A 12,524-nucleotide genomic window follows, 5' to 3' on the forward strand; every position below is an offset into this window, starting at 1 on the left:
TTTTTCCACTCTGCCTTTTGACTGGATTGTTAAATATATGGAATTTTTAATTTTTTAAACTAAAGTTATAAATAATGTTTCAAATCAAACTTGATTACTTTTTTTCTGGCATTATATTACTAAAACTAGTGTCTTTGGATTAGTTAAAACATGTTAAATTGGAACCTTCAGTTTTTAATAAACCTGATTGTAAGAACTGGTTAAATAGCTTGTATATTACAAGTAGAGGTTGTTTTAAATATGGTAGATGAAATTAATTCAGTAGTTACTTCTTTTTAATTTTCCCTGGCAATATTAGGTTCTTTTTCAAAGACATATTCAGAATTAAAGTCTTTTTGAGATATTGAATGTCTTCACATGTTATATTTTTGTTCTAAAATATGTATAATGAGATTCCAATCAGTTGGTACTCTACTTAATCACTGAAAAATGCTAGTTTTCGTGTTGTGGTCTGTACAGGTAAAAGTTGATGGCCAGCTACGGTCTTATATCTGAGTTGATAACGACAGGACTGCAGCAGCCTGATCTTTCTGGGCCAGGCCTCATTTGCCTGTTTGTAAAATGAGATTATGAGAGGGGACCTGCCTGGAGTTGTGGGTAATCTCTTTTAATACACTTCTATTACTTTATAAGTTCTTCTTAGTTATTTTATACATTTTTAGGTGCTTTGAAAGAATTTCGTTTAAATATTAATGTGTTAATTTACTGTAAAATAATTAAGGCAAACTTAAGGTGCAAAGCCTATGCTGTTAGGTGTTTAGTTTTGTCAAGTTCATTGTCTTGCATAATGACATGCTTTTTTGAGTGTAGAGAAATCAGTGGAAGTATAAATAGGTAGGTGGCTGAGAATTTCAAATATCCCTAGATATGCTTGTAGGATTGTTATATAAATGAATGTCTTCTATCTTATGTGTTAAATCAGAATAAAGTTTGTGAATAGTTGGCCTACATTATCTGGGTGGTTACTTTGGTGCTCTGCTGTGGATGAGGAAAGTTGGCCCAATATTTATAATCCTGTAACATAAGTAAAATTAAAATTTGCTTCTGCTAAAAAGAAAAAAATGTATATAATTTAGTTAAAACTGAAAATGTCAGTGGCATTATGAAAGTATTACAGTTGAAGAATGACCATTACTTACCAAATCTTGCAAGGGAATAATAATACCATTAAAAGAATAGTGAGGAAGTTTGTTTAAAATATTGTAGAGCTTCAGGTTGAAATCTGGGAGTCATGTCTTTATGAATTTCAATGTCAATGATTTTCTTCTCTTTAAAAGGATTATGATGACTAGGCAGAAAGTAGGAGCAAGGGTTACAACTTTCAATTCTTAAGAGGAATGAGCATGCATAGCAAATAGGAGAAAGACGTGCTCCATGAATGACTCTTGAGAAAGAATCAAGAGGCCACAGGAATTCAGGTTCACAGAACAGTGAGTGAATAAATACAAGGAGTACAGCTGTACCTATAACCTTCCACAAAAATTACCAAGGCAAGGCTTAGAGGATAACTAGAAGGTGCTTAATTCATTGCTTATTTAATTTAATTAGAAGGTGAGCCACATGTGTGTTGGTTACATGTTGACTTTGGAAGAGAAATGAGCCTTTCACAGAGTCACAGTAGAATTCTAGATGTGAGAGCAGCTCTAGACTTCTACCTGTGTACGTTAGGGGAAAAAGACAAGGTTTTTTGAGCAAAAAGAAAGGGCCGTTTTTCTTTTTCTTTTTTTGGTATAAAGATAAGCACAAATTAACAGAGGTTTGAAAAAAATAGTTTAGCTTTGTCTCATCAATAAGGTATGAGTTTGGCCTGAAAATGGATTAAGTCTCTTTACCTTAAACAACCCGAAACTCTGGTCTATTAAAAGTTTTATTGAGAATCTATATTTTCAAGCAATTATTGTTAAACATCAACATTTTTCTATCAAAGATATATTTGTGCCTTATGTTATTTTCTATTTCCCATTGGAATTAAGAAGTAAACTACTGCTTATCTTAACTTTTGAAATCCAATGAGAACTAGGCAATATGGCTAAAAAAGAGCATCTGGAAAGTTTATGTTATAGGAAGTATATTTGAATTACTTTTGGCAACTAGCAGTAATTTAAAGTAAATCACATATCTCCTGCAGACTCAAATTTCCCTAAGAGTAAAATAGTGGCTTGGCTTAAAATTTAGATCTATGAGATTCTTCCAAATCAAATCTTCTTAACTAATTGAAGCTAATAATTTCACTTATATTCAGGATGAGAATACCATCTCTCTTTGTTGGTTTTAAAATAATTGTTTCAAAGGAGAATCACATTAAGGAAGTTGAAACATGACTATTGTTTGGCCTAGGATTTTCCAGAGTCCCCCATGGACATGCCGATATGCTACTGTTCATATGTTTTACCTCATTCCTCTACTTTTCCTCAATTTTTATCAATAGGTATATAAATTGATCTAATCAAGGTAGGATAGGTAAACTTACATATTAGATGATGCAGAATGAAAATGTGGGAAAACACTTGTTTAGGTTATAACTTAGTAAAAGGGCATTAATGGATATTTACTAAATGTTTTCCAATAAACATGTATCTTTGCCAAAAGAAAAAAGCTAATTCTTTACAAGTTTATAGACTTGAGGAAACCAATTCTGTTGTGTTCTTATCTGGCCTATGTACTTCTAGTTCTGCTTATAAGGTTACATGCTAATTTTCATGACAGATTTTAAAGATTTTGGTTAATATTCAATCTGATAACTGATTACAAGAGATGAGTTTCAAATTGCATTTAGGATTTTTGATGGAATTCACCTCCTTAGAGGAGTGATCATTTACAGCCCTTTGATGGGGATGAAGTCATATAGATAGCTTTGAAGATGAGTACTACTATGGGGAGATAACTGCTGGGGTGAAACTTAAATGCTAATGAATTCACAAGGACCAATCGAGGGAGATGGGGCATTACATCATTTATTTAAAGTGTTTAAACTATCAGAAGTTTAATCGATCATATTGGTACATACAAATTTTAAAGCATCTGCTTTTTACTGTACTCCTGCTTGGTACAGGGTGGGATGAAGTGTGAAGACTTTTTTATTGTTCTGGGCTAGTTGAGAGATGTTTTAGTGTAGCAGAAAGAGCTGGGCTGATCAGGAGGCCTGGATCCCAGTCTATATCTTTCATTACCAGCCTTGTATTTTGTCATCTGTTTGATGTCATCTGTGAGATAAATAATATCTGATCTTCAAGTTGTATAACTGAAGAAAGCACTTTGAAAGTATAAAATATCACTGTAAAGTTATAAGGTATTATAATTGTAGGCAGTGAAAAATTTAGGTTATAACACTGAAAAAAATATGCTGTTCTATTTTTTCCTTTTTGGTGCACTTTTCTAGGTGAATGTGCCTCTTAGGAGCAATTGTCTGGGAGAGTCTGGGATAAGCTTGGGCTGCACAGGCAGTGTGCTCCCCGAAAGACTCGGAGCAGCTCAGCCGGCACATCGAGAGTGTGAAGCATGAAGTACATTTATTCTCCAAAAATGTTAATTAAATATAAGACAACATTTCAAGGGTTCTGTTTTTTAAATAAATACAACAATAAAATCAATGAAAACTAAAGTCATATTCAGAGTTAACACAGGCCACCACTTTTCACAGACCTCACGGCACTTTGAAGACGGCATTCAAATGTTGATTTGAGTTGTTCAGATATTTTAACTACACAGAGCAATTTTTTAAGGTGGTGAAGCCACAGGATAAAAAAATAAAATCAATGACAGAAATTGGAACAAAGTATACTGTACATAAAGGTATCTGAATCTTCGATTTTGAGTTGAAAATGAGAAAATGGGGAGGTCCCGGGTTATCACACAGTGTTGTTTGGACCTGCAGAGATCGTGTCAGCCTCTGAGAGCCTTTGAGCTGTCAGCAATCACTTTCTAAGAGTCCTGGGGGTGATGGACAGTGGGGCTTATCAAAATTGCAAAGGGTTCTGAAAATCATATAAATATTAGTACAATTATACTGTCTTTGTATAAAAAAGCATCAAGTGTTCAGGGTATACATTGACTAGATTTACCAATATAATAGAAGATAGCTAGGATTTTTTAAGGATTTACCTTTTATTTTTACTGCATACAGAAGGATCAAACATTTAACTTGTCATCTTGCCTCCACTTAATTCCATATAAGCTCACAAAGGCAAGAAGTTTACCTTAAACACAGTATATTAGTCATGAATTTGGCAAAAACAAAACAAAAGCCCTTTTGTTGTATGTAACATTGTATATTCCTGTGATTCAGTACCAAAGTATTTTTCTTACTAAAATGTATTCATATTTAAAAAAATTATCACTTAGGAAGGGAAAAACATCCTTCTGTTGTGAATTGGTTTTAAAGATAACATTTGAGATAAAATTTGGACTTCTTTTCCTCACTTCCACTCCCTTCTTCCTGTCATCGTTATCTTTACTTGAGATTTACTTGCTGCCCTGTGCCAGGGGTAGCAGGTGTCTGGCTCATGGATTGCTCAGTTGATTAAATCATTTGCTTGTCTTTTGAGGGGTGAGGCAAGGACAAAAATGTTAGTGAATTTTGGCTGTTGTTGTCCAAGCGCAACACTGCAGCAATATCCCATAAGGCCAGAAGATGGTGCTATTGTCTATAAAAGTAGACCTGCTGTTTTACTGCATTGTTCAAATTAGTATTTTAGGGACTTCTCTGGCGGTTCTGTGGTTAAGACTCCGCTCTTCCACTGCAGGGGGCGCGGGTTCCATCCCTGGTCGGGGCACTAAGATGCCCAAAAGAGTCAGTATTTTTTTTTTCTTTCAATAATTTTTTAAAAATTAATTTATTTATGGCTGTGTTGGGTCTTCGTTTCTGTGCGAGGGCTTTCTCTAGTTGTGGCAAGCGGGGGCCACTCTTCACCGCGGCCTCTCTTGTTGCGGAGCACAGGCTCCAGACGCGCAGGCTCAGTAGTTGTGGCTCACGGGCCCAGTTGCTCCGCGGCATATGGGATCATTCCCAGACCAGGGCTCGAACCTGTGTCTCTTACATTGGCAGGCAGATTCTCAACCAGTGCGCCACCAGGGAATCCCGGGAGTCAGTATTTTTAAAGCCGTTTGTATTTTCAAAATTCACACAGGGCCTAAGCAAACTAGCAAAATTTAGTAATTGTTTCTATGCTTTTAATCAAGAGGTTTTGTATATCTATATCTATCTATATCATATAAGGCATTAGACCTTTTCTTCTCAGGGATGTGGCACACATATGCATTTTTACAAATTGGATTATGAACACATAATTAAGTGATGTTACTTTAAAGGTTTTTTTTATATCTCTTGTAATGAAATTATAATAGGGTGCCTAGGGAGAAACTTTTTCCTCCCGTCTTTCAATTTCTTACTTTTATATCCTGCTTTCCTCTCTTCTCCCCACTCCTGCTGTATGTATTGTGGTGTCTTAGGCATTACAATGACTTGTAATTTCTATGGCAAGATGCAGTTGTTGAGAGTGCAATATTAATACTGCACATAAAACTGCCTTAGAAGGTTTATTGGTACTTAGTATAGATCCATTTCTTACTTGGTTGATGCTTTCAACTCTAAGGTTCACATACGGGACTAGTCTCAGAGTGGAATGTTACCAGTTAAACTTATCTGCCAATGAGCGATTGTTTTATCTAAGAATTATGTGTTTTATTGTACACTTAATGAGTTCAGCGAGGCCCAGGCCCAGGAGGACTTCTGTCTTTTATTCTATGGCTGAATGCCCCAGTTCAGTTTTGCCCCTGTGCTATTGGTTCCATGAGGTATGAATAGACTGGGTTAACTGGGCTACGAGGCGTGTGGTCACTGGGAACATCATCTTGGTGAAGAGTTGTACAAACGCCACAAGCGAATCCGAGGGACGTCTGCAGATTGTTTGCAACAAGCTTGTACCCCAGGCCCTGATCTGTGCCCTTGGGAGAGGCCAGTGAGCAAAACCCGAAAAGACCCTGTCTTCATGGGGCTTAGGATGGAGTTGGGAGTGGAGAGGGAGGTTATCCAAGCAAACGGTCCGGTGCGTTGATGGCGACAGTATTCGACGGAGCAGGGCAGGGCATGTATTGGGACGCGGGGGGCGAGGCCTGGGGACTACGAAGTCGGCCAGTGCGCGGAGACTGGACCAGGGCGCGGGAGTTGGCGCGGGTGCGGGTGCACGTGCGGGGCGGGGCGGGGCGGGGCGGGGCGGGGCGGACCCAGGGGGCGGGGCCAACCCAGGGGCGGGGCTCGGTGCGCCAGGAGAACCCGGGACAGAGGCGGGACTCAGAGGGCGGGGAGGACCCAGGAGGACCATGGAGGCGGGGTTCTAAGCGGGGGCGGGGTTCTGGGTGGGGCGCGCCCCTGGGGCGGGGCTCGGAGGGTGGGTCCGCGGACGCCATTGCGCTGCTACCAGGTGGTGGCGGTCTTGTCGGGCGCGCGGCGTCCCGCCTCATATGCTGGCCATCCCCTGTCCGGTTCTCCGGCCCGGCCTCTGGCCCATCCCCGGCCTGGTCTCCACCCCGTCCACCCCCGTCCCCGCGGCGGCGCGCGCGGCCCGCTGGGCGGGGTTCCGGGGATGAGGCGGCGGCGGCGACGCGCGGAGACTATGCTCGGCAGCTGAGGAGACGCGGCGCCCGGAGCGCGGCGCGACCCACGGGATGGCTCAGCCGGCCGGCCCGGAGGGCGGCGAGGGGCCTCCGGACCCCGGGGCGGCCGCGGGTCCGCAGCACGCGCTGAGCCTGGAGGAAATCCTGCGGCTCTACAATCAGCCCATCAACGAGGAGCAGGCGTGGGCCGTGTGCTACCAGTGCTGCGGCTCCCTGCGCGCCGCGGACGCCGGCCGCCGCCAGCCCCGCCGCCGGGTGCGCTCGGCCGCGCAGATCCGCGTGTGGAGGGACGGCGCCGTCACCCTGGCGCCCGCCGCCGGCGACGCGGGAGAGCCGGCCGCCGCCGCGGGTGAGCCGCCCCCCGCGACCCCCTTCTCCCACAGAAGGACCCCGCCGCAGGCCCTTCCCGCAACCCCCGCGACCCCAGCCCCGTGCCCTTCCGCCCCGCGGCCCCCATCTCCCACGGCCCACGGAGGACCCCCACCCCGGCCCCAGGAGGACCTCGCCCCCCAGGCCCCGGCCCTTCCGCCCCGGCGCCGCTCCCTCTCCCCCCAGTCTCCTACTGGAGGACCCTCGCCAAGGCCCTGGGCCCTTTCCGCACAGCGACCCCCACATCTCCCATGGCTCCGCGGAGGACCTCCGCCCCCGCCCCGGGCCCTTCCGCCCCGCGGCCCCCCACCCCTCACGGGAGGCCAGGGAAGCGGGCCGGGCCTGCGGCCGAGCGCGGCCCGCGTAGGTCTGAGCGTGGGCCGGAGCGTGGGCGGGGGGCGGGCGGCTGCGCCGGGAGTGGGGCGGGTGTCCGAGTGTCAGTGCGCGACCTGTCGGGGCACCGAGGCCCCGGAGAAGGGGAGTGGGGTCGGTCCCCGGACGCGAGAGGCCGGCTCTACGCGCTCGTGCTGCTCGCGGCCGAGCCCGGGTGGGATGTGTTCGGCGCTGCCGGCGTTCGCCAAGACCTGGTCGGGGGGGTGACGCGCTGGCAGGAGGGCTGCGCTTTCGCAAGGAGCTGTCAGCTGATTGTACCTTTCAAAGACAACGATATTCCCTCGGTTGGGAATGTAAAAAAATCTGAGCCCTGAGGAGAATGCTGCTATTTTGGGAGAAATGAAGAGGCTGAATTAACATAAAAATAATACGATTTCCCTGTACATTAATATTTGTTGTGATGAAAAACAAGCTTGTAAAGTAAAAAGTTGACAGGATGTCAGATAAATGGATAAAATGGATTTTACTTAGGTTATTATCTAATGTAAATTCTTCAAGATTATCACCTACCCATCAACATATAGCTACGGCTTACCCAAATATCTATTGATGATGAAGAGGAGGTTGATAATAGGTTTCTCCAATCAGTTTTTATCTAATTCAGCATTTTGAGAGACAGATCTATTAAAAATATTAAAAAAAGAAAATCCACCCTTGCTTAAGTTGATGGAAGTGTCAAAATGCTTAAGGTGAAAGATGTACTTAGAATTAGTAGAGTGACTTATTGAATTGATTAAAATAGAGAACAGTCAAGAGGATGTTATCAATTCTTTCAATTCCAACAGAACATTTATTATTTATTTTCGGTGTCAGTAAACAGACTTTTAGAATTTTAATTTATTTAAAGCCAGTCTTTTTGCAATTCTTTTGAAATTATTTCAAACAGTTTTTTAGTTCATTTGATGTGTCTATTGCTTTTAAACTTGGACAATATTAGTGGGAAATACTTGCAATTATAATTTATTTACAGTGTATTAATATGATATGAAAAGATACTTTCATAAAATACAGCAAAGCCATGCCTTGAGATCCAGTGTTTTAAGGGGAAAAATGGTTGTGTGCAACCTCCTTTTAGAAGTAGCATTGGTAGTGGTGATTTCCAGAAGGAACAAACTGGATTTACATTGTCCTTGAACTTAATCCCGGAGTTCAAGTTATGTTTGTGGACCTACTAGTAGTTTAGTTGTCAAAGACTAATGGATTCTGGTGATAGTTTTTTAAAAAATCATAACCTTATGTTGAAATGAATTACTTTTTGCATCATTCATATGAATGATAACGTGTTGACTTCAATGTAATACATTCTCTCTTTCTGGAGAATGGCATAGTTGTTTCCTGCAGCAGCAGTAATGGACTTGTAATCCATCCTCTTCCTACTTAGTTCTGCTTGTGACCTTTGCTGCCACTTGTGGAGAGAGCCCAATCAAAGTTGCCGATATGGTCTTGAGCATTTTAGGGCTGACTGATTAAAAATTTGGGAAGTTCATACCAAAATAGTGTTTATATTAGATAATTTATTTTTTCTTAGTATTAAGAGTAGTTGTGTGGGTATGGAAGGCACAACGTCTTCTGAACATTTACCCTGATTCTTAAAAACGTTGTATAACTTGGTACTCTGCACACTTGTATAAATTCTATTTTTAAGGAAAAATGGTAATCTTGAACCTCCATTCTAAGAAGCACTTTGTTTTTCATTGTAAGATGTTTAACATGATTGTGTGGTGGCAGTCAACAGGATTTGTATTTTCACGTGTTATCCATTGACTTATTTTCTAAATGCAGGTTTAGGAAGTTAAGTGATGTGCTTGAATTCATACTGGTAACTCTTTGAATCAAATCTAGGTCTTTTAACCTCTAGCCTTTGTAGTATTGTGGAATGGAACAGATTTGGTTTGAATTGGAATCATGATTCTTCCCCTTTCTAGCTGAGTGACCTTGAATAAGTTCCTTAATCTCCCTGAGTGCAACCTTCTCATCTGTAAAGTGAGAATAGATCACTTTTTCCCTACGGGATAGAGGTTTAAGTGAGATGGTATGTGTAAAGTGCCTAACGCAAGGCTTGGTATGTAGCAGGTACTCAGTAAGTTTTAGGTCTCTCCTGATCTTGCGGTCCTTTCACAGCACCACGGTGCCTCTGTCCAGCTGTTCTGTATTTTTTACTCAGAATTGGGACACATGTCTAGGTCAGGGATTCTCAGCCTATGCACTGACATTTTTGACTGAATAGCTCTTTGTGTGGGGGCTGTCCTGTGCCTGTGTAGGATGTTTAGCAGCATCCCTGGTCTCTACCCACCAGATGCCAGTTATCACCTGCCCCCTTCCCTGAGTAAACTCTTCAGACATGGCCACCTGTCCCCTGTTGAGAACCATTGGTCTAGCCAGTGATGGGTGGTGCCGTGGATTGTGTTTAGCGTGGGGAAATGGATCCCAGCTGTAATCTTAAAGCGTGTGAATCTTTCAGCTGGCCACTGTTCTCTCTGCTGTTGAGTTGAATAGTTGGTTCTTACCACTATCAGCAATATCGCTCCATTTAGTCTCATAGAAAGAAATAGCACTTCACACTCATTCTTAACTTGTTTTGGAATTGAATGTATCAGTAATTGATTTTATTCTTGTTTTAATAGTATCGACACGTAGAGAATATTCACATTCAGGTTGAATTAAAAAAATTAGAAATACATATAAGAGAAATAGAAAAATGTGGGAGGCATGGAAATGAACCCAATATTGGAAGAAAACAGTGAAGAATGGATAATTTTATTTAGCATTCAGATGTAACTTAGTCATTTACTGACATGGCCATGAAAGCAGTGTGATATAGGACTGAAGGAGATTAAAGAAGAAGGAAAACTAGTTCTTTAGAGAATACCTTAAGAGGAAGAGATTAAATTATGAATCAGGATCTTAAAATGGGCAGTATATTTTATGAAGTATTTCTGTGATGCCGGGAGGGTGATTTGTTGATTAGAATCAAGAGGGTTTATGATTTATCTTAGGTGGCTTACTTAAAATTTTTATTTCCCCCAATGTTTATGAACTTGTCATAAAAAGACCTTATTGTTTGGCAAAAGTTTATTACATACAGGTTGGTGAAGTTTTCATTCACACCATTAATTAATGAGTCAAAGGCACTCAGGCTCTTGATATACAATCTGCTGTTTTTAACCAGGGCACTTAACTGGTCTTTAGACACATTTTAGTGTACACTTTCTTTAGAAAGTAGTCATTGATGGAATTTAGGTTATATTCCAATCTCCACAAGATTATAACTCGTTTTTCTCTGGGATGCCACAAAGAATTATTAATGGTAGTACTAGAGCTTAGAACCACTCCATGGTCTTAGCAGCCTTGTAGACCTTAAATACCCATCTGACAAAAATAACTTTGTTTCAGATTTGGTTTCAAAATTTTTGATGTACCTTTAGCTTTAGATGTATAAAGAACACTTTCAAAATTATGAACACATCTTGATTTAAAATCATTGTGAGGTTAGTGATAGGTTTTCCTGGGAGGAACAATGAAGGACTGCGTGCATATTAATAAAGGCATCCCTTGGTATAGGGAACATTGGGGCTTTGTTTGGGATTTGAAAAGAGGATGTGATCCGCGAGGCTTCTCAGCAGGGTTCATGCCAATTTGGTGGGGAAGTGGTCTTGGAATAATATCCTTTTTGAGTTTAAAGAGAGACAGAATATTTGCGGAGAAGGTTGAAATAGTGAAAACATGTTTAAAGAGATTAATTTTTGTTCACTCTTGATATTTTTCTTGAGTGTTTACATTCTGATCATTAAATGAAAGGAATACTTGAGGTGTGTGTGTCCAGGGTAACGGTTGGGGGTGAATGACAGTATTAGGGGTTGGTGAAATACCTTGTCAGTTACAGCAATAGGTGAGAATTATTCCATGTGAACAATATGTCCAGATATGTGGGCTTAATTCAATTTTAAAAACATGCACTGAGTCCCTATTACGTGCAAGCAGTGTCCAAGTTTAGTTATTATAGAGGAGAAAATAGAACATAAACAGTGATCAGTTTACGGTGAAGCTAACGCAGGTCAACTTGGAACCTGCTCCCTTACACAGTCCCCTTCTAGGCCCCTGGGGGGGCTTTAACCATGTGTCCAGATGACCATTTGCAAGATTAAGATATTTTAGCCATAATCAGTTAAGATTGCTGTCACTTTTGACTCCAGTTTACTCTCCAGCGTACTTCCATTTGGGTTGTGTGAGAATGGCCACAGACATTTTTGGGAGAGATTTTGGAATAATGCATTTGTGGTTTTGTATCTGTATTTCTGCCTTATGCAAAGGAAAACAGTGGAAAAATATCAGTCACATATAGATATTGGTATGTAAGTAAGTTGGGACTCTTTTGGGAAACCATTTGTCTTACTAAGAGTTTTGACTCAACTTTAGAAGGAAAAAAATCACTGATCTACCGAGGACTATATGTTGATAAGAGATGATGAGTCACACTCTGCCTGTTTTATTTGTAAGGTGGGAATCGCTTTCCTGCTTCGTAGGTTCTGTAAAATGGCAGCAGTTCCCATCCCACTTTAATAATATTGGAGTCATACTATATTTCCCATTTGCTTCCTATTGGCTAAGTAGAAAAAAAAGAAACTACCGTCTCCCAGATTCTTGTTTAAAACTATGAGGAAAATATTGCGTGTTGCTAAATTGCCAAATTTAATGTTTTTTAAATAAATTTTTAATTTTGAGATAATTTTAGATTGAAGAAAAGTTGCAAACTTAGTGCAGAGGGTTCCTGTGTGCCTCTCACCTGTTTCCCTTAATGTTAACATCTTATATTACTGGGTACATTGGTCAAAACTAACTAACGGCATATTACTATTAACTAAACTTCAGACTTCACTTGGAGTTCCCTAGTTTTTCTGTTAGTGTCCTTTTTCTGTTCCAGAATCCCACCCAGGACACCTGGTTGTGTTTAGTCATCATGGCTCATTAGTCTCTTCTCTCTGTGGCAGTTTCTCAAATTTTCCTTGTTTCCCATGACCTTGAGAGTCTTGAGGAGTACTGGTTGGGGGTTTTGCAGAATGTCCTTGCATTTAGGTTTGCCTGCTGTTTTCTTGACTAGGCTGGGGTTATGCGTTTGAGTGAAGAGTACCAGAAAGGGGAAGGGCTCCCCT

The 12,524-nt window shown here is 41.5% G+C and overlaps 1 protein-coding gene across 2 annotated transcripts in view; it reads left to right on the forward strand.

Moving 5' to 3' along the window:
• The first annotated feature begins 6,422 nt into the window (after nt 1–6,422).
• Nucleotides 6,423–12,524, forward strand: part of SPIRE1 (spire type actin nucleation factor 1) — a 208,597-nt gene continuing 202,495 nt past the window's right edge. For both annotated transcript variants that reach the window (XM_059895392.1, XM_059895393.1), the window contains exon 1: nt 6,423–6,961. In XM_059895392.1, coding sequence (XP_059751375.1) covers nt 6,664–6,961 — 298 coding nt within the window. In that variant the 5' untranslated portion in view covers nt 6,423–6,663. The remainder of the gene's footprint in view (nt 6,962–12,524) is intronic.

Source organism: Balaenoptera ricei, chromosome 14 (genome assembly GCF_028023285.1).
Source record: "Balaenoptera ricei isolate mBalRic1 chromosome 14, mBalRic1.hap2, whole genome shotgun sequence".
Classification (NCBI taxonomy): Eukaryota; Metazoa; Chordata; class Mammalia; order Artiodactyla; family Balaenopteridae; genus Balaenoptera; species Balaenoptera ricei.